Source organism: Sapajus apella, unplaced genomic scaffold, assembly GCF_009761245.1.
Source record: "Sapajus apella isolate SASKATOON/1434 unplaced genomic scaffold, GSC_monkey_1.0 scaffold12, whole genome shotgun sequence".
NCBI lineage: Eukaryota > Metazoa > Chordata > Mammalia > Primates > Cebidae > Sapajus > Sapajus apella.
This window is the reverse complement of record NW_022436952.1, coordinates 8,631,615-8,657,796: the sequence shown is the minus strand read 5'-3', so window position 1 is coordinate 8,657,796 and position 26,182 is coordinate 8,631,615. Positions and strand designations below refer to the sequence as shown.

General features: G+C 50.1%; 1 protein-coding gene across 3 annotated transcripts in view; it reads right to left on the bottom strand.

Annotated features, from left to right (window-relative positions):
• MYCBPAP (MYCBP associated protein) overlaps nt 1–18,204 on the bottom strand; it is a 23,357-nt gene extending 5,153 nt beyond the window's left edge. Inside the window, exons 1-14 of one of the 3 annotated variants that reach the window (XM_032279991.1) lie at nt 17,816–18,204; nt 10,415–10,542; nt 9,642–9,801; nt 9,408–9,511; nt 8,371–8,554; nt 8,007–8,122; nt 7,329–7,476; nt 5,915–6,030; nt 5,706–5,824; nt 5,065–5,173; nt 3,724–3,913; nt 3,078–3,265; nt 1,843–1,989; nt 177–563 (exon numbers count right to left, since the gene is read on the bottom strand). In XM_032279991.1, the coding sequence (XP_032135882.1) occupies nt 177–563; nt 1,843–1,989; nt 3,078–3,265; nt 3,724–3,913; nt 5,065–5,173; nt 5,706–5,824; nt 5,915–6,030; nt 7,329–7,476; nt 8,007–8,122; nt 8,371–8,554; nt 9,408–9,511; nt 9,642–9,801; nt 10,415–10,542; nt 17,816–17,891 (2,172 nt within the window). In that variant the 5' untranslated portion in view covers nt 17,892–18,204. The remainder of the gene's footprint in view (nt 1–176; nt 564–1,842; nt 1,990–3,077; nt 3,266–3,723; nt 3,914–5,064; nt 5,174–5,705; nt 5,825–5,914; nt 6,031–7,328; nt 7,477–8,006; nt 8,123–8,370; nt 8,555–9,407; nt 9,512–9,641; nt 9,802–10,414; nt 10,543–17,815) is intronic. The other 2 variants (XM_032279992.1, XM_032279990.1) reach the window with 2 other exon arrangements.
• Nucleotides 18,205–26,182: the final 7,978 nt, after the last annotated feature.

Here is a 26,182-nt window from a genome sequence, read left to right as displayed (position 1 = left end):
AAAAAAAAAAAAAAAAAAAAAAAAAAAAAAAAAAAAAAGACAACCCAAGAGATCACTTTCTCTGAGCTCTCAGGTTTTGTTTCTTTGCCCGTGGAGCAAGAGGGCTGCTGGGGCCTCCCTTGTTGGTTCAAGGCAGGAGCATTCTCTACCAACGCCTTACAGGGTCTTGAAAGCACCTCTCTGAAGTCCTCCAGGCAGAGGTTCCACTCCAGCAGGGGAAGGCCGTCCGGCTCCCAGGGGCTTTTGGCACTGTCCACTTCTGGGCTTTCCTCCACCAGGATCTCCTCCATGATGCTTTTCCGCCGAGGACTCTTGGTCCTCACTCTGGCCTTCTGGGACCCAGATTCCCTGAGGGCCTCGTTCTCGGGCCGGGACACTTGAGGTTCTGAGATGGGGCTCCTAAGGTGTGGTAAGAGCTCGGTATTTCCGGAGATTTTCTCTGTGGCTATGGGGTTGAGGTGTTCCTCGTCCCCTGGCCTGGCGTCTTCAGCCTTTGGGGGAAGAGTCATGTACTGCAGCCACAGCCCGTGCAGGCTCTGCAGCACTTGGTGGTCGTAATGTAGCTGCAACAGAGGAAGGGAAGGCATGTGGGGGGAGGCTGGGGTGTGGGCAGCAGAGCCCATGGCAGCTGGCCCTGGCTTCTCATTCCCAAGGGCACTGATGGAGGAGACAGGGAGGAAGCCAGCAGGAGGGCTGCGGCCAGAGAGGCTCCCCACTTCCTCTTCAACCCGGGAACCTCCAAGTTGAAGCTTTTTTGCATTTGGGCTTCCAAGGAAGTTTGGGTTTGAATGAAGGAGTTGTGAAGCTCTGTTCTCACCAGGAATCCACTTATGAGCAAAGTTACCCTGCGCAAATTACTTCATCTTTCTGGGCCCCAGTTTCCTCCATGTAAATGAGGATATAAATAGTACCAGGGCCAGGCGCAGTGGCTCAAGCCTGCAATCCCAGTGCCTTGGGAGGCCAGGGTGGGAGGATCACCTGAACTCAGGACTTCAAGACCAGCCTGTGTAAAATAGAGAGATCCTATCTCTACCAAAAAAAAAAAAAAAAGAAAAATAGAGAAATAACTTGGGCATGGTGGTGCGTGCCGATAGTCCTAGCTACGCAGGAGGCTGAGGTGGGAGAATCACCTGAGCCGGGGAGTTTGAACTATGAGTGGGACACTGTACATGGGCCTGGAGTGTGACAAGTGACACACTATTTCTAAAAAAAAAATAAAAATAAGTATACCCATCTCATAGGACTGCTGTGAGGAGAAGTGAGTTACTCATGGAAGATGTACAGAACAGACCTTGGCACATTAAAAAGTCTGCTGTTACTGTCGCCTAGGGCAGTGGTCCCCAACCTTTTTGGCACCAGGGACTGGTTTCTTAGAAGACAATTTTTCCACGGATGGTAGGGAGTGGGGGAATGATTTCAGGATAAAACTGTTCCACCTCAGATCATCAGGCATTAGATTCTCATAAGGAGTGTGCAACCCAGACCCTGCACATGTGCAGTTCACAATAGAATTTGAGCTCCTTTTAGCTGGGCATGGTGGCGCATGCCTGTAATCCCAGCTACTCGGGAGGCTGAGGCAGGAGAACTGCTTGAACCCAGGAGGCGGAGGTTGCGGTGAGCCGAGATCGTGCCATTGCACTCCAGCCTGGGTAACAAGAGTGAAACTCTGTCTCAAAAAAAAAAAAAAAAGAGAATCTAATGCCACCGCTGATCTAACAGGAGACGGAGCTCAGGCAGTAATGCTGGCTCACCCACTGCTCACCTCCTGCTGTGCGGCCTGGGGGTTGGGGACCCCTGACGTAGGGCACACACGAGGGAGCAGGGGCTGGCGCTGGGCCTCACCTCAGGATTCCTGTGCTGGAACAAGTCTTCCTCGGTGAGATAGGCGTCCACAGGTGATGGTGTGCGCTCCGGGGTCAAGATCCCCATCAGCAGCTCCTGCAGCACTCCGTGAACGATGGTGACTGCCTCATGGGCAGTCAGCTTGCTCTGCAAAAGGGAAGGTGGCAGAGGATGGCAGCCCAGGCTCTCAAAACCCATGCATCCTTCAGGAAGTTGGAGCCTTCAGGACTTTGTGCCTTCCTAGAGTCTGAGCTCCTGCCATTATCTCTCTCTCTCTCTCTCTCTCTCTTTCTCTCTCTCTCTCTCACACACACACACACACACACACACACACACACACACACACACACCCCTGTTCTAAGACCCAAAAACCTCTGAGTCTCTCCAGATCCAGAGGCCAGTTCCAGGGAAGGCTGCTGCTGCATAGGGTCTGGGGGTCACACAGTTAGCATGGCACCAGATTAGCAAGATGGGGCGGGGCACACAGTGGGGGAGGTGCTCCTGAGGATAGTGGTGAACCTTCATCAGGCTTCAGTAACTGTCACAGAAACACAGGGGAGGGGTACCTTGTGTGAGACATGGGTCCTACAGTCAGTGAGTAAAGCAAGCATGACATTGTCAAATTTACCTTTGACCACCACTGGCTGAGCCCCAGCTGAAGGAGCCGGCCTTGTGCTTGGGGCCACAATGAATAAAAAAGCACAGCTTTCTGCCAAATCCCAGGACGCACGGCTGAAATGGCCACACTGAAAAAAACTCTTGGCTCACACCTCATACTCCCTCCAGAGTTGTCAGCTGATTGAGTAGGACGGTGGGCAGACTCACCCTGCTGTTTATTAATACGTTATTCTCCCTGGGTTTGAAGTCTTGTCGGTTAAATGCAACTCCACTGCGTAGTATTAGACAGCAGGGAACAAAACAGATCAGTGCACAGGGCCATGCATTGTTTGTACTTTACACAATCTGCCTCTTAAGGCTCAGTCTCGTTTCTTTCTAACTCAGCAAGGCCATGCATAGTGTTGCTGCAAGCTGCTCCTCGCCTGCCTAGCCAGTGCACCCATCTTCTACATCACAAGCTCTGAGAAATGTTTCTGGAGAAAAAGCAGTTACCTGTTTGTGAAAATTTCAATTCGCCTCTTAGGCTGGGAGAGATACGATCCCCGCAGGCACTGCCAGGAAGAACGCCAGGATACCCTACCTGATGTCCACAGGGGCCACGGTCCTGGGTCCCTTACCTCCAGTACCTTCCTTTCATCCTCAAAAACGTCCTGGGTCAGGGAGACCGCATGGAGATTGACCTGCAGCATAGCACCTCCTAATAGAGTAGGATGGGTTCCAAACTCCCAAAATTCCCTGAAGATCCCAGCAGTCAAAGACTTGAAGAAGAAGGTAAAGCTTTTAGTTTTTCCAGGCAGAATCACACCTGAGACGGACAGAGACCGAGGTTTATATGCAGGAGCTGGCTGAGCCCCAGGCCTGAGTGCTCCTACACAGTTAACTGAGCCCCAGGCCAGGTGGCCAACCATCCCAGTTTACCCAGGACTAAGAGGTTTCCTGGAATGTGAGATTCTGAGTGCTGAAGTCCCAGGCAAACAGAGACAGCTGGCCATCCTAGCCCCAGGCCTGTGCATCTGGATAACTGGGCCCCTAGAAGGTTTCTGCTCCCTAGTGGCTCACTCCCCGGGTTCTCAAGTTCCCTCAGTCTCTCAACAGACATGAATCATCAGGCCACATATTTCAAGGAAGGAATGAGAGGGAGAAGGCAGGGGAGAGGGGCTCCAGCTTGCAGGAGCTGGGCCATGGCTTACACTTTGATGCCTCACTGAGGACAAAACCAGCCCCAGACAGGAGCCAGTGCGTAGGGTGGCTTCTCCCAAGTACCTTCCCGGTTGTTAAAGTAAAACCGCTGCATCCTGTTTTTCTTCAGGTCTTGGAAACTGTCCTGCTGGTGCCGCCGTTGCCAGTGGTACCAAATGGCCACAGTGCCATTATTGACCACGGTCAGTTCTGAGGAGGTTTTCTCCCCTTCTAGGGTTTCAAAGGTCAAGTGAACAGCAATCCCGATCTGCCTCTGGAAGGAGGAGGGACAAGAAATGTCTTTGCTGGAGACCCTGGTCTAGAGGAAACAAATCGTCTGGGCTGCCCAGGACTTTTCTGGGTTTAGCACTGCAAGTCTCGTGTCCCAGGCCTCCAGGGCTTGGCCACTGTCACACAGAGTGGTATCCTACTCCAATGTGGCTGTCTCTGAGGTCACCCTCAATAGTAAGAAGAGAAAATAAAACTTTTTTTTTTTTTTTTTTAAGACAAGGGTCTCACTCTGTCACCAAAGCTGGAGTGCAGTGGCACGATCTCAGCTCTGTCTCCCGGGTTCAAGTGATTCTCCTGCCTCAGCCTCCTGAGTAGCTGGGACTACAGGTGCCAGCCACCATGCCCTGCTAATTTTTTGTATTTTTAGTAGGGCGGGGTTTCACCATGTTGGCCACGCTGGTCTCGAACTCCTGATGTCAGGTGATCCACCTACCTCAGCCTCCCAAAGTGCTGGGATTATAGGCATGAGCCATTCTGCCCAGCCAGATAAAACACATTTTATATCCAATGAACATTTCTTTTTTTTTTTTTTTTTGAGACGGAGTTTCACTCATGTTACCCAGGCTGGAGTGCAATGGCACGATCTTGGCTCACTGCAACCTCCGCCTCCTGGGTTCAGGCAATTCTCCTGCCTCAGCCTCCTGAGTAGCTGGGATTATAGGCACGCACCACCATGCCCAGCTAATGTTTTGTATTTTTAGTAGAGACGGGGTTTCACCATGTTGACCAGGATGGTCTAGATCTCTTGACCTTGTGATCCACCCGCCTCGGCCTCCCAAAGTGCTGGGATTACAGGCTTGAGCCACCGCGCCCGGCCCTCCAATGAACATTTCTATTCCTTAGCATCTGAGAAATATTTTAGAACTTTCTTAGAGCCATACCTACTTGAGAGAATCTGCTTGTTTACATGCTTGGGGGCAGGGTATAAGCCAAGTGGCTTATGACACCGCAACCTTGTGATTTTATTCTTGTTCAGGTTGGTGTAGCTGTCACCATTTTCAGACATGCTGAATGCACGACCAGATAAAAACCCAAACAGAACACTGTGCAGGCTGCTTATAACTGCCACAGTCACCTCGGGGCTGTACCCCCGAGGGAAGCTCTCCCAGCAGGTGCAGGGGGAGGCACTTTTACCTTGTCCTGGGGGTTACTGCCTCTGATCCAGCAAGCTGGCTTCCCACAAAACAGCAGAGAAGGGCCGAGAATAGGCATGGGGACATCAGAGGAACTGGCCAATGAGCTTCTGTAATAAAAAAAACCAATGACTTACTTTCCCTCAGGCTGCCACGCTCATGCCATGTGGAACCCCACAGAAATGGTCACCAGGAAGTCTAGAAACATAATCAGCTCTGCCCTGCAATGGAGTGTGATCAACTCCCCTCCTGCTCAGCTTCCTCCTGACCCATTCCTCTAGGTGGGAGGTTCCTGGAAACACACAGACTCTTTAAGCTGTCTTGCCAGAGCCATTCACAGTGCACAGAAATACATAGACTCTTCATGCCAGAGGCATTCAAGATGCACAGCAGTGGGAGGGTCTGAGGACCAGCAAGGGAATGTCTGGGAAACCCCCATTAGGAGTTGGTTGTTGGAAAGGAGCAGATGGCAGTAGGAAGGCCAGCACAGCTGCTGGAATGGGTTCGAGGAGTGGGTGGCAACCACTGGAGAGCAGCTGGGCTGGAGGGACCCTGATCTCAGGGAGGGAAGCCTGCTCTTTAGTGCTGGTAGGTGCTGGAGAACTCTTCAGCCTCTCTCCCTAGGGTTCGGGCTGCACTCACAAGTATGTTGTATCTTCTTCAGAGGAGCTTTCCTGGCTCCTTTCAAACACTGTGTAGTCTTCCACAGTGACAGCCGAGAAGGGCTGCCCTTTGCCCACCACCTCCAAGCCATCAATATCCTCCGAGAGACCGAGAAAGGAAAGATGAGCTGACTGAAGACAGGCATTGCCCCAAGGGGCTTCAGACTGGGGCACGGAGGCCATACCAACCTGCTGGGTGAAATCCAGCTCTGCCATGATTCTCTGTAGCTCCTTGCGTCGGTAGATCAGAAACAGACTCCGATCCCAGGTGTAGCGGTACGAAGCGTCCCTCTGGGCTGGTAATCCTAGCACCAAGTCCAAGGACCCTCAGCACAGACTGCTGCCATGCCCCTTGCTCACCCACTTCTCAAGGGCTATGAGACTGCCTATCCCAACACCATTTCTAGGAAGGATGAAAAACACAGCTTCCCTGCGGCAGCTTGACTCCAGTCCTCCTGTCCCACACCTTCTCAGCAGCCCTACCCAGGACTCCTGCAAAATTAGCTTCCAAATAGCCAAATCTTTGGATTATAATAAAAATAACAACAGCAGCTACCTTTTACTGAGTGCTTAACAAGAAGCCAGAACCTCTTAATACATTTCACATCTCACTTAGCCATATCACAACCCTATGCATATTTTACAGATGAGGAGACTGCGGGCCAGAGAGGTTCAGCCACTCTGGGGTTCACTAACACGACACAGCTGGGGCCTGAACCCAGGCAGCCTGGTAGGCTCTAAATCAGCGCTGCCCAAGAGAAATATAATGCAAACCACAAACACAAGCCACATGTGTCACTGAAAATTTTCTAGATGCCACACTGAAAAAGGAAAAATTCTAAAGGTGGGATTCATTTTAGTAATATAGTTTATTTATTTATTATTTTTTTTTGAGACAGTCTTGCTCGTTGCCCAGGCTGTAGTTCAATGGCATAATCTCGGCTCACTGCAACTTCCACCTACCAGGTTCAAGCAATTCTCCTGCCTCAGCCTCCCGAGTAGCTGGAATTATAGGCACGCACCACCACGTCCGGCTAATTTTTGTATTTTTACTAGAGATGGGGGTTTTACCATGTTGGCCCAGGCTGACCTTGAACTTCTGACCTCAAGTGATCTACCCACCTTGGCCTCCCAAAGTGCTGGGATTACAGGCATGAGCCACCATACCTGGCCTCATTTTAATAATATAGTTTATTTAACCCAATATATCAAAAATCTTGTCATTTCAACATGTAATCAATATAAAAATGATTGATAAAATATATTGTTTTCACACTACTCTTCAAAAGCCAGGGTACACTTGACTGACAGCACTTCTCAGTGCGGGGCAGCCACAGTCCAGGCGCTTACCAGCGGCACGCGGCTCAAGACTCCACGCCGGACAGCGTGGTCCTATGGCTGCACTCCAGTTTCCTATCTCTCTCCCCGTTTTACTGAAGAGGGAACCAGACTTCAGGAAGACTACAGGACTTGCCTAAGGCCACAGAGAACCAGGATTTGGCCGTGGGCCTGTTTCACCGTAGAGCCATGCTAGCCGCTGCCAAACTACCCCGCCGCCGGACCAGGCACAAGATGCCAGCTGGCTTACGGCCCTGCGCCTCACCTGTCTCCACCCGGATGGAGTGCGGCTTCCTGATGTGAGTGATGGGCTCCATGAGGCCACGCTGAGTTTTTGTCTTGGTCATGACCAGACCTGTCAACTCATCTCCCAAGTACTCCAGTCGACTCCAGAACCCACTGTTCTCCCAGCTCTGGCAAGGAAGGACAGGGGAGTCAGATCACCAGGACACCTTGGCCAGATGCTGGTGGAGACGTGGGAAGACAAGAGTACCACAGGCTACAGATGCTCCCTCTAGGGAGTTCAATGCTGCTATGGTCGCAGAAGAGAAGCACCCACTGTCATGTTTTCTGGAAGCCCCGTTGTCATCTTTACCTGCCCCCAGCCAGGAGTGTGGGCTGGTACAGACAGCACTGGTATACCAGAACAAAGGTGGGGGCCTCTTCAGCCTCTCTCCTTAGTGTGTGGGCTCCACTCAGTCTAAGCTTCTAGGAGACAAACACTAAGACTACTCTAATAACTCGGTACCTGTGTGGCTAAATGACTTTACTAACAATGTAATTTAGTAAAAGCCTTGAGGGCTTAATGATGCTTTGCAATGGATAGGATTTTTTCTCCCCAGCTGTGCCACCTGAGACCAGCATCCCTGTGTCCAGACCCCTACCCCGGCCCCCCTCCTCTGTGCACCCCCCTGCCCCCAGCACTTAGGACAGGTGTCCTCACTTTCCTATCACGCCGGGTTGGAAGTGTACAGTCAATGAGCTCCCGCTCCTCCTGGATCCGTCTGTAGGTCTCCCCAGTATGCATGAGCAGCTCGCTGACCGGCTTTTTCAGGTGTTCTAGAGGGAGAGGCAAGACTGCAGCCACTCTGCCAAACCAGAGCAAACAGGGGCCTTGGCACTCTGCATCGGGCAGCCCCCCTCACAGGGCTGATTTCAGCACCCACTAAAGCTTCAGAGTGAGATGCTCTTGGGAGTGAACAGCACAAATGTGGTCAGCCCAGGGCCAGGCTCTAGAGGAGAGAAAAAAACAGCAGAGCCTCGCTGCCAGATGGAGGCTGGGCGGGAGCCCTGTCTGCTCTGCTCACCGCTGAGGGCTTCCTGCTGCTTCTTCCGCAGGGCTATGTTACGCTGCCAGTTTTTCAGAAAGTTGTGCTGAGGAGGTGGGGCCCAGGGAGGTCTCTTCTCTTCCTTTGGGGCTTTTTGCTTTGACTCTTCTTTAGCTGAGATGAGGGTCATCAGACAGGGTGAGGTAGGTATGAGCTCAGCCAGCTGAAAAGTACAGCATGGGCATGTGGAGGGTAGTGAGATGGCTCTAGAAGGGGCTGAGCACACATTTCCTGAGACCTAAACCCTTGCTGTCATCCCACTGTGCTGAGAATCCCTCCTCTGCAGGACTCCAGGGTAGCCAGTGACAGAAAAGAAACTCCAGAACCAGGGGGCCCTGAACGCAGCTGTCAGTCCACTGTCCCCCAGAAAGGGAACCTCTGTTTCAAGATTGCGGCCAACATCTTTTAGTATATTTGTCCTCTTCACTGCTGCCATTGATTGACACCTCCACCCATGTGCAAATGGAAGCATTCTTACATGGCCCTAGGACCCTTAGTGCCTGACCAATCAGTCAGCCTGGAACCAGGAAAGCAAGGGGAAGAGACAGGAGAAGCACGGCATGATGGGAAGGTTGGAAAGACACAAAATCTTCCCGTGGCCCAAGGAGCAGTGGGAAGCCACCCTCCTCCACCATGTGGACTGAGGAGAACAGGCTGATCTCCAGAGAAGGGAAAATCCAGACAGTGCAAAGAGCAGAGGAAAATGAGGCATTTGGGCCCTGAGTCCTGATGCTTTTCTGGGTGCAGTCTACCCAGACCCAGGTATTCTTGCCTTTGGGTTCCATGAGGCAATCTCTGGTCCTTACAGTAAATCTCTGACTTTACTGAAGCCAGCTTAAACTACCTTCTGTGCCCTGCAACTGAAGTGTCTAAGTATTCTGGGAGAGGGTCACTCATCAGCTCAGACTCAAAACCTAGACGGTCTCTTTAATCCCAGTCCTGCTTGACTCTGCCAGGCGGGAGACCGAAATGACTGCAGTGACTTCCCTTGGCCAGGTAGTTAAGTGCAAACAAACCTGGGTATTCCCTCGAGCAAGTGCAATTCTCCTAAAGTCCTGGAGACTCCCCAGGATGTGGTGGGGCAGGATCTGGTCACTGCCATCGAAGCTGTCACCGGGACCTGGGAGGATACACAAAGAAAGGGGAAAGACAAGCTGTGGGTGGGCAACTTTCTGATGGGAGACTGGCTTTCTCTCGAGGCTGACCCATGAGTTCAACGACAGGGAAGCCAGGGCCGAGACTGGGAGTACCAGAGTAGTCCAGAGGCTTTGTGGCCGCGTCGGGATTCGCAGGGCGTGCTATGAGGTGGCAGACCTTCCGCCTAGGGTCCGTGGGTTTGAGTTTACGGATGATACATTTCTGGGTAATGACGGGTTTACCTTCCTTTTCAGTAAGGCGAGGAATGTGTTGCTGAAAAGAAATGAAACAAAGGAGAATTCCACCTGTGGTGGGAGGAGGAAGAGCACCACCCATCTCCTCCGTTCTAGTTCTGGGTGGAATTCCTGAAGGCTGACAGATCTGTTTCTTCAGCTCTGTCCATATGTTCTGTCGAGGAAATGCCTGTGTAACAGACATGTGACTTAGTAATATCCTGGAGGGAAAAAAATTACATCTATGCCTCCTGACAGTTCAGGTGAGAGGTGGCTTTACTCTCCCAGGTAAAGCATGGGGTTGAGGTTTAGCAGCTTTACCCACAGCTGTACCTTTGCTGTTTAAACTCATCCTCCCTTCTGTGAAATGGGAATGATGGCACCTACCTCTATGGGAAGCAAGATACCTCATCATCTCATATCCCCTCGTGGTTCTACACAAATCTCAGCAATGTTAAAGCAGACAACACAGTGAATTTCCTTAGGTGGTAAAGTGAAGCGAATCTGCGTTCAGTGGATTTTTCCACGGGGTTAGCCACTCCCCATGAGTAGGGAGACAGTGGGAGGACAGTGGACACGACTGGCGTTCTAGACCAGTGAGGCTGCTGGCAGGGAAGTTTCCACAGTAAGGGCAGCCTGGGCTTCATCCTCACCTCCTTCAAGTCTTCCCTCTTAATGGCCAAGGCAAGAATGTCATCTCCTTGGAGTACATTGCTAACAGGTTCAGGCTCTTCCTGAATTGGGGGTGTGGGTTGTTCAGGTCCCTTTGCCCGCTTCTTTTCTGAAGAGAAGCACAAAGTGATTAAGTCCTTAAAGAGCTCCTTCTGTACCTATCAATATATAAATACAAAAATAAAAATGTAAGTATATACTAGACTCCATGGTGGGGGGCAGAGCTGACCAGCTGGATAGACAGCAGAGGCTGCCAAGGTGGCCTGGGCAGCACTTTTTGCTGGGGCAATGGGAGTTCTCTCTGGAGGGTCCCCCTACCCACACCCCCTGGCTCACCACAGTGACGAAGTCTTCTGTAGCCAGAATTGAGGTCAGAAGATGTTTCATTTCAGGCCGGGTGTAGTGGCTTACACCTGTAATCCCAGCACTTTGGGAGACTGAGGCAGGGGGATCACAAAGTCAGGAGTTCGAGACCAGCCTGGCCAACATGGTGAAACCCTGTCCCTACTAAAAGTATAAAAATTACCCTGGTGTGGTGGCCTATGCCTGTAGTCCCAGCTACTTGGGAGGCTGAGGCAGGAGAATCACTTGAGCCCGGGAGGTGGAGGTTGCAGTGAGCCAAGATTGCACCACTGCACTCCAGCCTGGGCAACAGGGTGAGACTCTGTCTCAGAAACAAAACAAAACAAAACAAAACAAAAAGATGTTTAATTTTGGGTGCAGTGGTGCATGCTTATAATCCCAACACTTTGAGAAGCCAAGGCAGGAGGATTGCTTGGGCCTAGGAGTTCAAGACTAGCCTGGGCAACATAGTTGAGACTCCATCTGCACAAACAATATGTTTTTTTAATATACAAAAAAGATGTTCCATTCAGGCTATGCTATTTCTAAGCTGGACAGTCTTGGGCACACATCACTTAACCTCTCTAGGCCTCAGTCTTCCCATGTGTAGAAAGAGTCAGTTGGACTAAGTCAGTGGTTCCCAAATATTAGTCCAATGTCGGCCTCAGCATCTTTGGGGGAGTTTTATGGATATAGCTTCCTGGCTGCTGCATGGAGCCAGGGCCTATGGAGCTGTAATTTTTTAAACTCCCTAGGTGTTTCTGATGCACAGTGGTTTGGGGCAACTGAACTGGATGTTTTGCCAGCCTCCTCCAGTGCCGGCACTGACCCAGGTTTCTGGGTGAAGGCATCAGGTTTCATAAGACACTGTTTAAAATGCAGAATCTCTGTGGGGGAAGCAGAACATTTACCACTGACCATTTACTGCATACTATTTCATTTAATAAAGATTGTTAAAGCAGCTTCTACATGCCAGGCACTGTGCTAGGTTCTGGGGATGTATGTCAGAGCTTGTTTTTAAAGAGCACATGCCCAGTGGGAAACAAGACTGTGAAACAGACTGAACCAGGAACATGGTGGGGAGGAACACCCAGCCCAGAGTTGGTGCAGGGCCGGGGATGGTCAGGGAGGGCTTCCTAAGAAGGGGATGTTTAAACAGAGCTGAAGAAAGAAGTTGGAGAAAGGAAAGCGGTCTGGGGAACAGGCTTTCCAAAGAAAATAACATTAAGAGGCACAGAGGCAAGAGAAAGGGGCACATCCCTGGAACTCAAAGCATGTGTTTTTAAATAGCTGGAGTGTGGTGAGGTGGGAGGGAAGAGGCAGAGCCCAGAGAGAGAAGCAGGAGCCATATCATGAAGAGCTCAGTGAGCTGTGTGAAGGCTTACCCCATGGGCAATGGCATGCCAAGGAATGGATTAAGAGTTGCAAGATCTTGGGAGGCCAAGGGAGGCTGATTGCTTGAGCCCAGGAGTTCACTAGTCCAGGCTCTATAAAAAATACAAAAATTAACCAGGCATGGTAGTACATGCCTACAGTCCCAACCACTTGGGAGGCCGAGGTGGAAGGATCGCCTGAGCCCAGGAGGTCAAGGCTGCAGTGAGTCATGATTGTGCCACTGCACTTCAGCCTGGGTGACAGAACAAGACCCTGTCTTTCAAAAAAAAAAAAAAAATGCTTGCAAGACAGAAGATGAGCATATAAAGGTATTTAGGAGTCTGTTGTGGCAGCCAGAGCATGACATTGACAACACACGGGGCAGAAGGAGGGGGTCATGGGTCACTCTCCAATGAGGACACACTCCCTGACTTCCTTCCACAGAGGTGGCTTGTTTCAAACACATCTCATTTCTCTGGCTGGTCAACCCTGTCTTTTTCCCTCTGGTTCAGAATGGTTTGATGTAAGGCCCTACACAAAACAATCAAAAGAAAACCTAAGTCCTGCCTTTAGGGAGTTTAAAACAAAATTTGGTTTTATCCACTGCTTCTCACAGCACCCTAATCTTTGAGAGGCAGCATCACTAAAACATCAAGGCAGGTGTTCTGGTTAACAAAATCAAACTTTTTTCCTAAGGAAATTTCCATAGAGTTGGTGGCCAAAAAAACCCCACACCAAAATCGTTCCAAACATAGTTCTAAATTCAGCCTATTGTTGGGTGCAGTGGCTCATGCTTGTGATCCCAACAGTTTGGGAGGCCGAGATGGGAGGACTGCTTGAGGCCAGGAGTTCAAAACCAGCCTGGGTAACATAGGAGATGCCATCCTTAGAAAAAATAATAAATTTGGCCTATCATCCACAGTCTGTTTCTGCAATGGGGTCAGCAGAGGTTCGGGAGTATCTGTCTGTTAAATGCATGGCTCTGTGCACACAAGCACACATGCAGGGCTGACAGCTGAACCCCAAGTTCCAGTCTCATCTCCCACCATGTGTGCAGATGCAGCCTTGGGGTTTTAATTTCTACCTCCCCTCTCCCTTCTACACAAACTCACCAAAGTGGGTGGCAGCCTATGAGAAATGAGATCAGTTGAAGGTCTGCTTTTGTAAATATTTTGGTATTATCTGCATTTTCCAGGACATTTGCTTCCTCTATCCATAACCTTGGCTGGGTTGATATCTTCCCAAGTGATTGAACATCTCCAGATGTGTGTGTTTTACTGGTGGGTACATAATTACCACATGTCAATACAAACTTTCAACACTGCTGAAGATTTCCGGGGGCCAGAGCTCCCATCCCTTCAGTGATAGAGAAACTCATCTTCCATGTTTGGTTTAGATTGAAATAGTAAAACTCTGATCTGAGGTTATTCTGAGAAAGTTATCTTTAATGAGGTTCAACAAATGCTGTGTTACTGCCCACATTCAGGGAGTAGTATGCTGTAGTTAATAAAATATTCATTAAAATGATATATATATCTTTGTTTTTCTTGAGACGGAGTCTTACTCTGTCCCACAGACTGGAGTGCAATGGCACGATTTCGGCCCACTGTAACCTCCACCCCTGGGTTCAAGCAATTCTGCCTCAACCTCCCAAGTAGCTGGGAATACAGGTGGCATGTGCCACCACGCCCAGCTACTTTTTTTTTTTTTTTTTTTGAGGGAATTTCACTCTTGTTGCCCAGGCTAGAGTGCAATGGCATAATCTTGGCTCACTGCAATCTCCGCCTCCTGGGTTCAAGCGATTCTCCTGCTTCATCCTCCCAAGTAGCTGCGATTACAGGCATATGCCACTATACTCAGCTAATTTTTTGTATTTTTAGTAGAGGCTGGGTTCACCATGTTGGCCAGGCTGGTCTTGAACTCCTGAACTCAGGTGATCCACCCACCTAGGCCTCCCAAAGTGCTGGGATTACAGACATGAGCCACCACACCAGCCACCCAGCTATTTTTTGCATGTTTAGTAGAGACGGGGTTTCACCATGTTGGCCAGGCTGGTCTTAAACTCCTGACCTCAGGTGATCCACCCGTCCCGGTCTCCCAAAGTGGGATTACAGGTGTGAGCCACTGTGCCAGCAATATATACATCTTAAAGTTAAATTGCTCCTAGAGAGTGTTTACCAAGCACCGTCTATGTGTTATAAACTACAAAGATGGTATAAAGGGTTAAGATACAGCTTCTTCTCTTGAGGGACAGAAAAATATAACAGATGTGAACACACACCAGTCATAACTAGGAGTTCCTACATTCTTGATGCAGGCAATAGGTTCGGTTACACATCAAAAAAGGAACAGGTCCATGTGGATTACACAGTTCAGGGCTCTGAAGAAGGGTTCAGAGGAACAGCTGCAGAGGTGGCTCCACAGGCTGGGGAAGGAGAGGGAGGCTTTGCATAGGTACGGCAGCAAACTGAGATGCTCCAGGTGAGTTGAAGTCCAAGCAAAGCTAGGGGCAGGGCTGAGCGCAGCATGTGTGTGGCACAATGACAGAAAACTTGCAGGGGAGGTGGGGAGGTGCTGATGTTGGGGATGAGAGGGAAACCAGGGCATGCCAGCTCTGTAAAGCATGGCTCAGGCATCTGATCTTTGGTCCAGGGGAGTGAATTGATGAGAGGTGCATTTCAGAATGATTTCAGAATGATTTATCAGATGAGGAGAGCCAAATGGACCAGAGGGGCAGACAAGCTGGGGAAAGACCAGGGAAGGACGAGCCCCAGGGATCATTTTAGGACCTGCAGGAAGACGCCACAGGGCTGAGTTACATCAGACTACTGAGCCTGTAGAGGCCCCACTCTTTCTAGTTCATTGGTCTGGAATCCCAAACTGATAAGGCTCCTAGTGAGCCACCAGCTGACATTTCTCCCTTAATGCTGACAGTGAGGAGGTAAAAGAGACCGCCTCCCCCAACTCCCTTGCATGGAGTAACCAGTCAGTCTCTGTTGGAGCTGGACCAGAGGGCTGGAAGCAAGGTGCTCAAGTGGGGGTAGGAGGGGAAATAGGGAGGGGTGAACTATGGAGGGAGAAGAAAGCTGGACTCTATTTTTCTGCTTCTTGTTTTATCTAAGTATTATTTAGTTTTAGTGTTGATTAAAGTCTTTAATCAACCATGGAGGGGCTGTCCCTACCAGGGCAGGGCTTTAATTGGTTGGCGAGGGGAATCTAATGCTGCTGGGAGGGTTCTTGGTTTCTTAGCAACCAAGACAGGGGTGGGGGGAACTGGGACTCAAAGGGCTCTCAGGTCCTGAAGCAGGTTTAAGTCACTGTTTTTGCTTTCCTTTTTGCTTATGAGTCAGAGACTTTGGAGAAACATCACGCAAGGTTACAAGCAGGCCGGGGGAGAGTGCTGCCCTGCAACATTAGAGGTGTCCCTGAGATATTATTAAAAAGATATCTTGCATGCTAAACACTTCGTTTTTTCCCTCCTCACTCTGCTGCATGTGCTTAACTCAAGGGTTAATTAACAAACTAAATTTTCTTCTTATTAAAAATGAATACGCACTGAAAAATCTTTCCTGGATTTGTTTACAGCAGTTTAAATCTGATAAGATCTCCCAGAAACTATGTGAGCAGGAGGCAGTAGCTAGGAAAGCCCTTGACTGTCCTTGGGAAAGGGGACCAATATTCCCTCTCTCTCAACTATTAAAAAGTATGTCATGGGCTAGGCACAGTGGCTTATGTCTATAATCCCAGCACTTTGGGAGGCCAAGGTGAGAGGATTACTTGAGCCTAGGAGTTCAAGACCAGCCTGGGCAACTTGTCTCTACAAAAAAAAAAAAAAAAAAAAGATATATATATATTAGCTGGGCATGGTGGTGTGTACCCATAATTAGCTACTTGGGAGGCTGAGGCCGGAGGATCGCTTGAGCCCAGAAGTTCAAGGCTATAGTGAGCTATGATTTGATTGTACCACTGCACTCCATGCTGGGTGACAGAGGGAGGCCTTGTCTCAAAAAATAAATAAATACACATATATTTAAAGTATGTCATAAAACAGCATTGGACTTGTATTTTTTTAATTACAGGAGTCTCACTGTGTTGCCCAGTCTGGAATGCAGTGGCTATTCACAGGTGTGGCCATGAGCTCCTGGCCTGGAGCAACCCTCCTGTCACAGCCTCCTGAGCAGCTGGGACTGCAGATGTGCACCACCATGCCCGGCTCAACGCTGGACTTTTATACATGACGAAACATAAAGCCTTACTGAAAAGCAACTAAGCTCCTGTTCATTTTCTGAGCGTCCCCTCTCCTCACACTGAGCTTTCACAATTCTGAGGCTGGGTCTCCCCAGGGCCTGCAAGAGCGCATCCAGGCTTTCTGATTTAGCACACACAGCCCTTTCATGGCCTGGCCTCTGCCCTACCCACCTGTGCAGCCTCTTCTGGCTCCCACATTTATAGTTCCATAAACTCAAGCTGGTCCTAGACCCAGAGGTGCAAACCCTCCTCTTTTTTCTTGTCTGCCATAGATGTCACCTTCTTTAGAAGACGTCCCCCCACAACCATCCTAGGTCTGGCTCAGGTGCTCTGGGGTCCCTTAAGCCCGATGGGCACCTACATCACAGCATTTGTATTTCCACCTTTGTCTGGTTACTCCTCCAGTTGTTCATGAGACTGAGTTTCTTGAGGGCCAGGGTCACACAGTTAATACTGATACCCTTGTTGTGAGCCACAGTACCACACATAACAAGCTCTCAGTAAACAAAAATCGGCTGGGTGCAGTGGCCCATGCCTGGAATCCCAGCAATCTGTGAGGCCGAGGCAGGAGGATCGCTTGATGCCAAGAATTAGACTAGCTGGGGGAACACGGCGAGAGCCCTGTTTGCACAAAATTGCTAAAAATTAAATTTAAAAATAACTAAATGGAAACAGCAAAAAGGATCAAAGTGGGGTGGATTGCAAATGGGAACATATCCATGGCAGTGAGTCCGCTATCACACGCCCTGTGGCTCTCCCACCTGCAACCAGAAGGAAGCTGCAGAGGCCAGGATGCAGTAACATCTAGCAACTCTTACCAGGCTAAAGGAGCTGGGTAAGTGTCATCCAGCTGGAAAGTACACGTGGCAGGAAAAGGCAGTCAAAAACAGAACTGTCCAAGCAAGGCTTTTCTTCTGGGTTTTTCCAGCAGGAATCCTAAGTGACACCTGACCCCATCCTCCTCCACTAAAGAACCCCATCAAGGTGGCTGGTTTCACCACTGCATTCTTTCCTCTTCCCAAGGACTCCAATTCCTGGCCCTCTACCCTTAAACTCTTTCCTGGCTCTTCTGCGCCTCATCCAGTCCGGGGATCCTGCCTCCCGCATGCCACCCTAAGATGTAGTTAGAGGTAGAGGTATCCCTGCCTGCGCAAGGCCATCTTCCCAGCCAGTGGTCCCTGAAGCCCCTCTGTCAGTTTCCCACTTCCTATGGTCCATCCCCAAGGCCCAGTGCGCTGTAGGCTCTTCCCGCCTTGCCCTCCATCTCTAAGAGTCCTGTATCCAGTACCCCACTTCCCCGTGATCTTTCCTCCATCCCTGGTACCATCCCCATCCTCTAGGCCCCGTGTCCTGAACTCATCCCAGGGACCGCTTCTCCTGTCAGGTTCTCCTGAGCACCCAAAGGAGCCACCGCCAACCTTTGAAGCTCTCTGCGGCTTCTAATAACTTGGCTGGAGTTATTCTGAGGCGGGATTCCTTCTTTAGAGACTTCATGGTGCTGCCCGGGCGATGAGCGTGACCCTGCACCGCCGGGCCCGGAGACACCGAGGCTGCGCCGCACCCGCGGCGACCCCGCGCGCGCCCGCCAGCCAGCGGCTGCCGCTGTGTCCATAACAACCAGCGCCCCGCGCGAGGGAGCGCACCCACCGATCAACCTGGGCGGAGACTGCTTTGAAACCACCTTCTTCATCCCGCCGCGCGCGCGCGCCCGCCGCCTGCGTAGCCTCCAGCCAAGGATCCCTAGAACGCCAGGTGGGCCCGGCCCGTGACGCCATAGACGGCGCCGACGAGCGCCGTGACGTCACCAGCCGCGCGGGGCTGGGGGCCGGGGCAAGGACCCCCGGAGAGGGCTGGGTGTTAGCTGATGGCGGGTAGGGGTGTGTGTCCCGCCTCGCCCGCCCTGCTGCTACGCCACGGGGGACGGGTGGGGCGTCGCGGGTGCCGGCCCCTGTCCCCCGCCTTCGTCGTCTAAGGCCACGTCCTGTGGGAGGGACCTCCCTCTGCCCCCTCACAGCGGTCCAGGCGGATCGGGCCTTTCTGGACCTGCTGAACCCTCCTACGTGGCTTCCCGTGGGGTCTAGGTGCTCCTGCCTGCCCTCCCCCCCGCCCCAACGCGCCCAGTGACCTCCCGGGTCGACACTCGCTGCAGCCACTTTGGTCTTTCATCACTTCCCGAACCAGCCAAAACTTTTGCTCCGACTTGGGGCATCTTCACAGTCCTTGGAGATGCTGCCTCTATTATTTTAAGTTTATATACGAACCCTCTATTTTCCGCTCCCCCTGGAGCTCTGACGCATTCTGGAATTTTGGGTTTTTTTTTTTTTAATGTAGTTGCCTATTGTCATACTCGCTCTCAATGTAGGAGAGCAGGGGCTGCCTCAGGCCCCGCCCCCAACCCAAAGCTTAGTACCAGTAGTCACGTAGTAAATTGTATCTCAAATAGTGAAGGGGTTCTAGAGCCAGACAGAATTGGGTTCTAATCCCAGCTATGCCGGGTTGCTAGCTGTGTGTTCTTGAGCTAATGCCTTGACCTAGAGAGCCACCGTTTCCTCTGCCAGGTGCAGCGGCTCCTAGTGCTTTGGAAGGCTGAGGAGGGAGGATTGGTTGAGGCCAGGAGTTCAAAATTGGCCTGAGCAACATAGGGAGATTCCATTCTAAAAAAAAGAAAAAAAAAATCTGAGATGGAGTCTCTGTCTGTTGCCCAGGCTGGATTGCAGAGGTGCGGTCTCAGCTCACTGCAACCTCCATCTCTTGAGTTCAGGCGATTCACCTGCCTCAGCCTCCCCAGTAGCTGGGATTACAGGCCTGCGCTACCACGCCCTGCTAATTTTTATATTTTTAGTAGACATGGGGTTCACCATGTTGGTCAGGCTGGTTTCGAACTCCTGACCTCATGATCCACCTGCCTTGGCTTCCCAAAGTGCTGGGATTACAGGCGTGAGCCACCATGCCTGGCCTAAACAATTTTTTTTTTTTTTTTTATTGGCTGGCTTTGGTGGCCCACACCTGTAGTCTTAGCTCCTTGGGAGGCTGAGGGAGGAAGATTGCTTGAGCCCAGGAGGTCCAGGCTGCAGTGAGCTCTGATTGCACCACTGCACTCCAGCCTGGGCAACAAAGTGAGACCCTCATCTCATCCATCCATCCATTTATATCACACATGCATAAAATGGAGGTTATAATGCTGCCCTCACAAAGCCACTGCAAGGGTTAAATGAGTATGTATGTATTTATTTTTCTTAGAGTGTCTCATTCTATTGCCCAGGTTGAAGTGCAGTGGCACAATCATAGCTCACTGCAGCTTCAAACTCCTCAGCTCAAATGATCCTCCTGCCTCAGCCTTCCAAGTAGCTGGGACTACAGGCATGTGCCACTGCACCCAGCTAATTTTTAAATTTTTTGTAGAAACAGGGTCTTGCTCTGTTGCCCAGGCTGGTCTTGAACTACTGGGCTCAAGTGATCCTCCCACCTTGGCCTCTCAGAGTGTTGGGATTGCAAGCATGAGCCACCTCACCTGGCCTGACTGTGCATTGTAAATTACCCAATAGGGTGCCCTCCATAAACTAGTATCTTCTCAGTCAATTCTCAAAATCATGCTGGGGTTGAAGGGAAGGGACACATTATGTACCCATTTTACAGTTAGAGGAACTGAGCTCTGGAGAGAAGGGTGGAAAGTCATCTGACTAGTGGGAAGCACAAATTAAACCTGGTTTTCAAAAGTCCAAGGCCAGGGCTCTGTGGACCCTGTCTCCTGGACCACTGCTGAGTTTGCAACAGCTGCCCCAGACAGCAGAGGAGCTAGAGAGGATGCCAGCAGGATTGGTGAATTCCTGAGCTCCCTGTGTGTTCCTCTGTGTTAGGCCCCACCCCGGGGGACCTTGCTCTCCTTATGACTGAGGCATCCTCCATGGACAGCCGCTCTTCTGCTCTCTGAGGCCCAGGCACTGGCTTCCCTCTCCCTCTAGAGGATCCCCAGTTCTGTTTACTTCACGACTGAGCACTTATGATCCAGCAGGCTAGGTGCTGTACCATGTACCATGTGGGTCCTCCAGGAAGCAAGCACTGAGATGAACATAGGAGCACAAGAGGTTTATTGTGGGGAGATGGGGTAGTGGCAAGGCCAGTGAAGGGGAGGAAGCAGGACAGGGCTGGGAGAGCCTCAGACTGTGCTGCAGATCTAACAAAGTCTTGGCCAACCCAGCATGTCCTCTGGGCAAGGAATGTTTGTTAGAAGCTGTCAGCTAACTGCCCTCCTCGCCCGTGAAGAGCAAGTTCTTGAAGGGAGACAGGAATGGCTCACCTCCGTGGCTGTCCCAGAAGCTCTGTAAGATGTGGAGGAAAATAAGAAACATTTCCTCCTGCCCTCTAGGAGCTCAGAGTCTACTCTAGAGCAAAAGACAAATGCTCATGAAACTCTAATCCATGCACCCGGTTTTAGGAGGAAGGTCTTTTAACTTTGGGAAGTTACACAGCTGGTGGGTAGCATGGCTGGGAGCAGTACGGAGCCTTGGGGATTGTGCAGGGAAGGTTCAGTGGAGATCAGAGGACAAGGGAAGAAGCAGGTGGGAGAGTATGTGGTCAGGCAGTCATGCAACCTGGCTGGGCTCTGCTGCCAGCCCCTCAGTGACCTTGGACAGGTCTCACCCCTCTCTGTGTCCCAGTATCACCATCTGCATCATGAAGGAGTCTGGACCAGATCAGAGCTGCTTTGCCTTTTGAGAATCCAATCAAACCTGGGAGTTTTCTCCTGGGAAATGTGCATTTGACTTTCTTTTTTCCTTTCCTTTTTTTTTTTCCCAAGACAGAGTCTCTCTCTGTCACCCAGGCTAGAGTGCAGTGGCGCAATCTCAGCTCACTGCAACCTCTGCCTCCTGGGTTCAAGCAATTCTCCTGCCTCAGCCACCCAAGCAGCTGGGATTACAGGCGTGTGTCACCACGCCTGGCTAATTTTTTTGTATTTTTAGTAGAGACAGGGTTTCACCATATTGGCCAGGCTGGTCTAAAACTCCTGACTTTGTAATCCACCCACTCAGCCTCCCAAAGTGCTGGAATTACAGGCATGAGCCACTGCGCTTGGCTTGACTTTTTTCTTAACTGTAGTAAAATACACATAACATAAAAGTCACCATTTTAACATATTCAATTTAGTGACATTTAGTACGTACGCAATGTTGTGCCACCATCACCACTATCTACATCCAGAATGTTTTCATCAGCCCGGAAGGAAACCGTATATCCAGAGGCAGTCATTCCCCAGCCCCGACCCCCATCCCCTGGCAGTTGCTAAGCTCCTTTCTCTTTATTGATTTGCCTATTCTTCATACTTCACATAGTGGAATCATATAGTACTTGGCCTTTTCTATCTGTTTTTTTTTTTCACTTTAACACCTGTCAGTGACTCCATTCCCTTTCATGGCTGAATAATATTTCATTTTACGAGTATGTTGTATTTTGTTTATCCAGTCATCTGCACATTTGATTTTGCACATGACTTCACATTCAATTCCAGGGATTCCCTGAAGCTCATTCATGTGCTCCTGGGTGGGGGTAGGATGAGGTCAGATCATTTGAAAGTAGATTTCCAACTCTGATGTGTGAACTCAGGAGGTTGTGATTAGCTGCAATTTAGGAACCACAGACTGGGTATGAGGGGAGCCTTCTTAGAGGAGGTGGCATGAGGTGGGCCACTAAATTAAGAGTTCAGTGGGTAGTTCAGGGGGGCAGGTACTCCAGATGAGAAGGTACAAAGGCCTGGAGGGAGCTGGGCATGGTAGCTTGTGCCTGTAATCCCAACACTTCAGGAGGCTGAGGCGGGAGGATCACGTGAGCCCAGGAGTCTGAGACCAGCCTCGTCAACATAGTAAGACCCCTGTCCCTACAATAAAAAAATTCTAAAACTTACCCAGGAGTGATGTCACGCATTTGTGGTCCTAGCTACTCAGGAGAGTGAGGTAGATGGATTGCTTGAGCCTGGGAAGTTGAGGCTGTGGTGAGCTGTGATTGTACCACTGCACTCCAGCCTAGGGTGAAGGGCAAGACTCTGACTCAAAAAAAAAAAAAAAAAGCCCAGAGCGTGTAAAGCACAAGCTCAGATGACAGCATCGCCTCCCCAGCATAGCTCCCGCAGTCTCCTCCCAGCGCCACAACTCTGAGCAACTTCCTGGAGCCCAGGGAGGAGGAGGTGGTGGCTAGGTTGACAGAGGACACGGCATAAATGATTGCTTCATGTCTGTTTATTTCCACCCATCCAGGTGCTGGGCATGTCGTCAGCTCCTCCTCAACAGCCTCCCTAAATAGAAATCGCATTTCCTCCACTGCCTGCATCATCCATTCCCCAAGCACAGCCACCCTCCTCAAGACTGAGGCTGGGGGTCATCTGTTCTCCAGCCCTCACATCTGGACCCCTCCCGGTTCATCCTGCCACTGTGCCTCACTTCTGCACACCCACCTGGCCTGCTCCCCTATTGTTTCCATTGTGCCCCCCTACCAGGTCTGGCTACCCCACACATAGCTGGCTCCTGTCCCCCACATCTGCCCTCACTTGCTCACATCTGGCAGCCACACCCCTTAAACGACGCATCATATCACTCCCCTCCTTACTACAATCTCGCTCAGCTCACACTCAGCAGAAATCTTGTGTTCTTCTTAGCCTCAAACACAGGACGCAGCTGGACTCGGCTCCCAGAATGGACTGACTTCAGCTTCAGGAATGACACAGACTTGAGACCCTTCTTAGGAAGGACAAAAGGGGGGATTTTCAGAGGCTTTGGAGTAAAATATGTGTTTGTTTCACAACTTTGCCCGCACTGGGGCTTTAGAGTGGGGAGAGTGGACTAGGCGTGGTGACTCATACCTGTAATCCCAGCACTTTGGAAGGGCAAAGCAGAAGGTTTGCTTGAGCCCAGGAGTTTGAGACCAGCCTGAGCCACATAGTGAGATCCTGTCTCTACTAAAAATAAAAATAATTAGCTGGGTGTGGTGGTGGCGCGTGCCTGGAGTCCTAGTTACTCAGGAGGCTGAGGCAGGGGGATTGCTTGGAGCCCAGGAGATGAAGGCTGGGTAAGCTATGATCACACCGCTACACTCCAGACCGAGTGACAGGGTGAGACCCTGTTTCAAAAAAACCCAAAGAAACAAAAATAGAGTGGTAGAGTGGGGACAGTGCCTGTCTCACATGGTACCCGGCGCCTTCTGTTGCCTCATCCTCTTTGTCATCCTCAGAACCCTTACACATACACTTCTGTGGGATCTAAAGAAGCACAAGTGCTGGGGTGCAGGAGCCTTGCCTGTTGGATTCATGGCTGTGTCCCCATTCCTGGCTGGCATATGTGGGCCATCCTAATGGATGGGTTGGGGGAGGCTGCAGGAGCGTCAGTGGGCTCATGGTCACTGCCTTCCATGATCTGCAGGGCAGGGAGAGAGCTGGCTCCTCCCATGCAGCAGCACCCAGGGGCAGAACCACAAACCATGGTGACATGCTCCTAAGAAGACTGCTATAGGAAGACAGCTCTAAGAACCAGGGCTCCCTCCGGGCATGCAGGAGTTCCTGTGCAGGTCCAGTCGGCCTGGGCTGCTGGGGAGGTCACGCCCAAGGTGGATGGACAATGAGTTCTGGGCTCTGTCCCGTAGACCTCCACCAAAAACACGATTCTCTGCCTGCACCCCTCCTTCCTCGTTCTGGGCAGACAGCCTCTTTCTGAGGGCAGATTCAGGGCTGAGGGAGCTACCTCACCTTGGGGACTTCTTCCTAAATTGTGGGGTAGCTGAGGAATGGTCCTGCTCCGCCAGTGACAATACTGCTCTAGTGATGCATGGCTGGGAGCTGCGGGGGCAGATGCTGAATCAAAAGCCCTGGGCCCGAGTCTCTTTTTGGCTGTGTCACCCAGCACGATGCCTCCCCTCTGAGTTTCATCTTCCTCCCTTACAGAATGGGCTCAGCACAGCCTTCATCTGCTTTCCAGGATGGATGCAAGGTGGAAAAAGAATGTGTGTGAAAATGATACAGATGAAAGGGATTATAGTTAAGGCCTGGGACACTCAAGTCAACCAGATCATCTCTCTGTCAATGTAACAGGCAGAACAACGGCTCCACCACAGATGTCCACCTCCTAATCGCCGGAAGCTGTAAATATGTTACCTTACAAGGCAAAAAGGATTTTGCAGATGTGATTAAGGATCCTGAGATTCAGAGATGATCCGGGATTATCCGGTGGGCCCCATGTTATCACAAGGGTCGTTACAAGAGGGCCGCAGAAGGGTCAGAGTCAGAGAGGGAGATGTGCTAATGGAAGCAGAGGTCAGAGTGTGTGGCCCTGAGCCAAGACATGCCGCAGCCTTGAGAAGCTGGAAAAGGCAAGAGGCAGATTCTCCCCTAGAGCTTCCACAAGGAACACAGCTCTGCTGGCACCTGGACCATTTCAGACTTCTGACCTCCAGAGGCTGCAAGATAAATTCGTGTTAAGCCACTAAATATGTGGTCATTCGTTAGGGCAGAAACAGGAAACTAACACAGACAGGGTCATAGAAACACTTTCAGATCTAATTCTCTAACTCCTATTCAGAAGTCCGTCTCAGTCCATGAAAGCTGCTGTTTTTACCAAGTTAGCTCATGGCTCCCAGGCTATCATTAAGTAGGTCACTGCCTATCTGTCTCGAGTCCCAGCGGCAGAGCATGCTACAGTTGAGACACCCAACTTCAAATCCCAGCCTAATAATTTTCTAGCTGGATGACCTTGGGCTAAGTTACTTAACCTCTCCAAGTCAGTTTCTTCCATGACAAAAATGGGGAAGGGCAGCAGAGTTTTCGAGGGAATCATATGTAATTCTCACAATGAGAATTACATATGATTCCCTCGAAAACTCTTACAGAAAAATTAAATCTTAATTTCAGATAAAACAAATATTTTTTAATTTAAGTATGTCCCATATAATATTTGGGATGTGCTTACACAAAAAATATATTCATTGTTTATCTGAAATTCAAATGTAACTGTGTGTCTGTATTTTTCTTTGCTAAATCTGACAACTTTAGTCTTGTCCTAGGTCACATAGCTTGTAAGCAACAGAGCTCAGCCTCCATCTCAGGCTTTCAGCCCAAGGTCAATGAGCATCCTGCTGTTTCAGAGGCCCGACCATAAGTGTATTCTCTGAGCTACAGGGCAGTCATACTCAATCCAGTTGAGGCTTCAAAAACAAATGCCATTTTAGCCTTGGACACACCTCAAAAAATCAGAAGTGATCCTGAAAATAAAATGTAAAAACAATACACAAATAAATGCTGATATATTATGTATGCACATATGTAAAGCATGTAAAATCAAGACTGAGTATGAAATAAATGAGAGATGAAACTACATGCAAATAAATACTTTAATGTATATTAATTATGCAAATTCAATTTCTAAAGATGATGTTCCTTTTACGTTTCCCTTCTGGGGATCTGGACCAACCCATAAATTCGGTGTCATTTATAAACTAAATGATAACTCACCATACTGAAGGCTTATCATGGCCTGCATAGCCTTCTAAGAGTTTTATGTGTAGTAATTACTTTTTTAATAAAATTGAGATAATTCATATAAAAAATTTTTTGTAACATAAAATTCACCATTTTAAGGATACAGTTCAGTGGGGTTTTTTTAGTATGTTCACAAGATCATGCAACCATTACCACTGTTCAATTCCAGAACACTTCCATCATCCTGAAAGAAACCCTGTACCCACTAGTCACTCCCCATTCTTCGCTACCTGCTAATCCCTGGAAACCACTCATCTACTTTCTGTCTCTA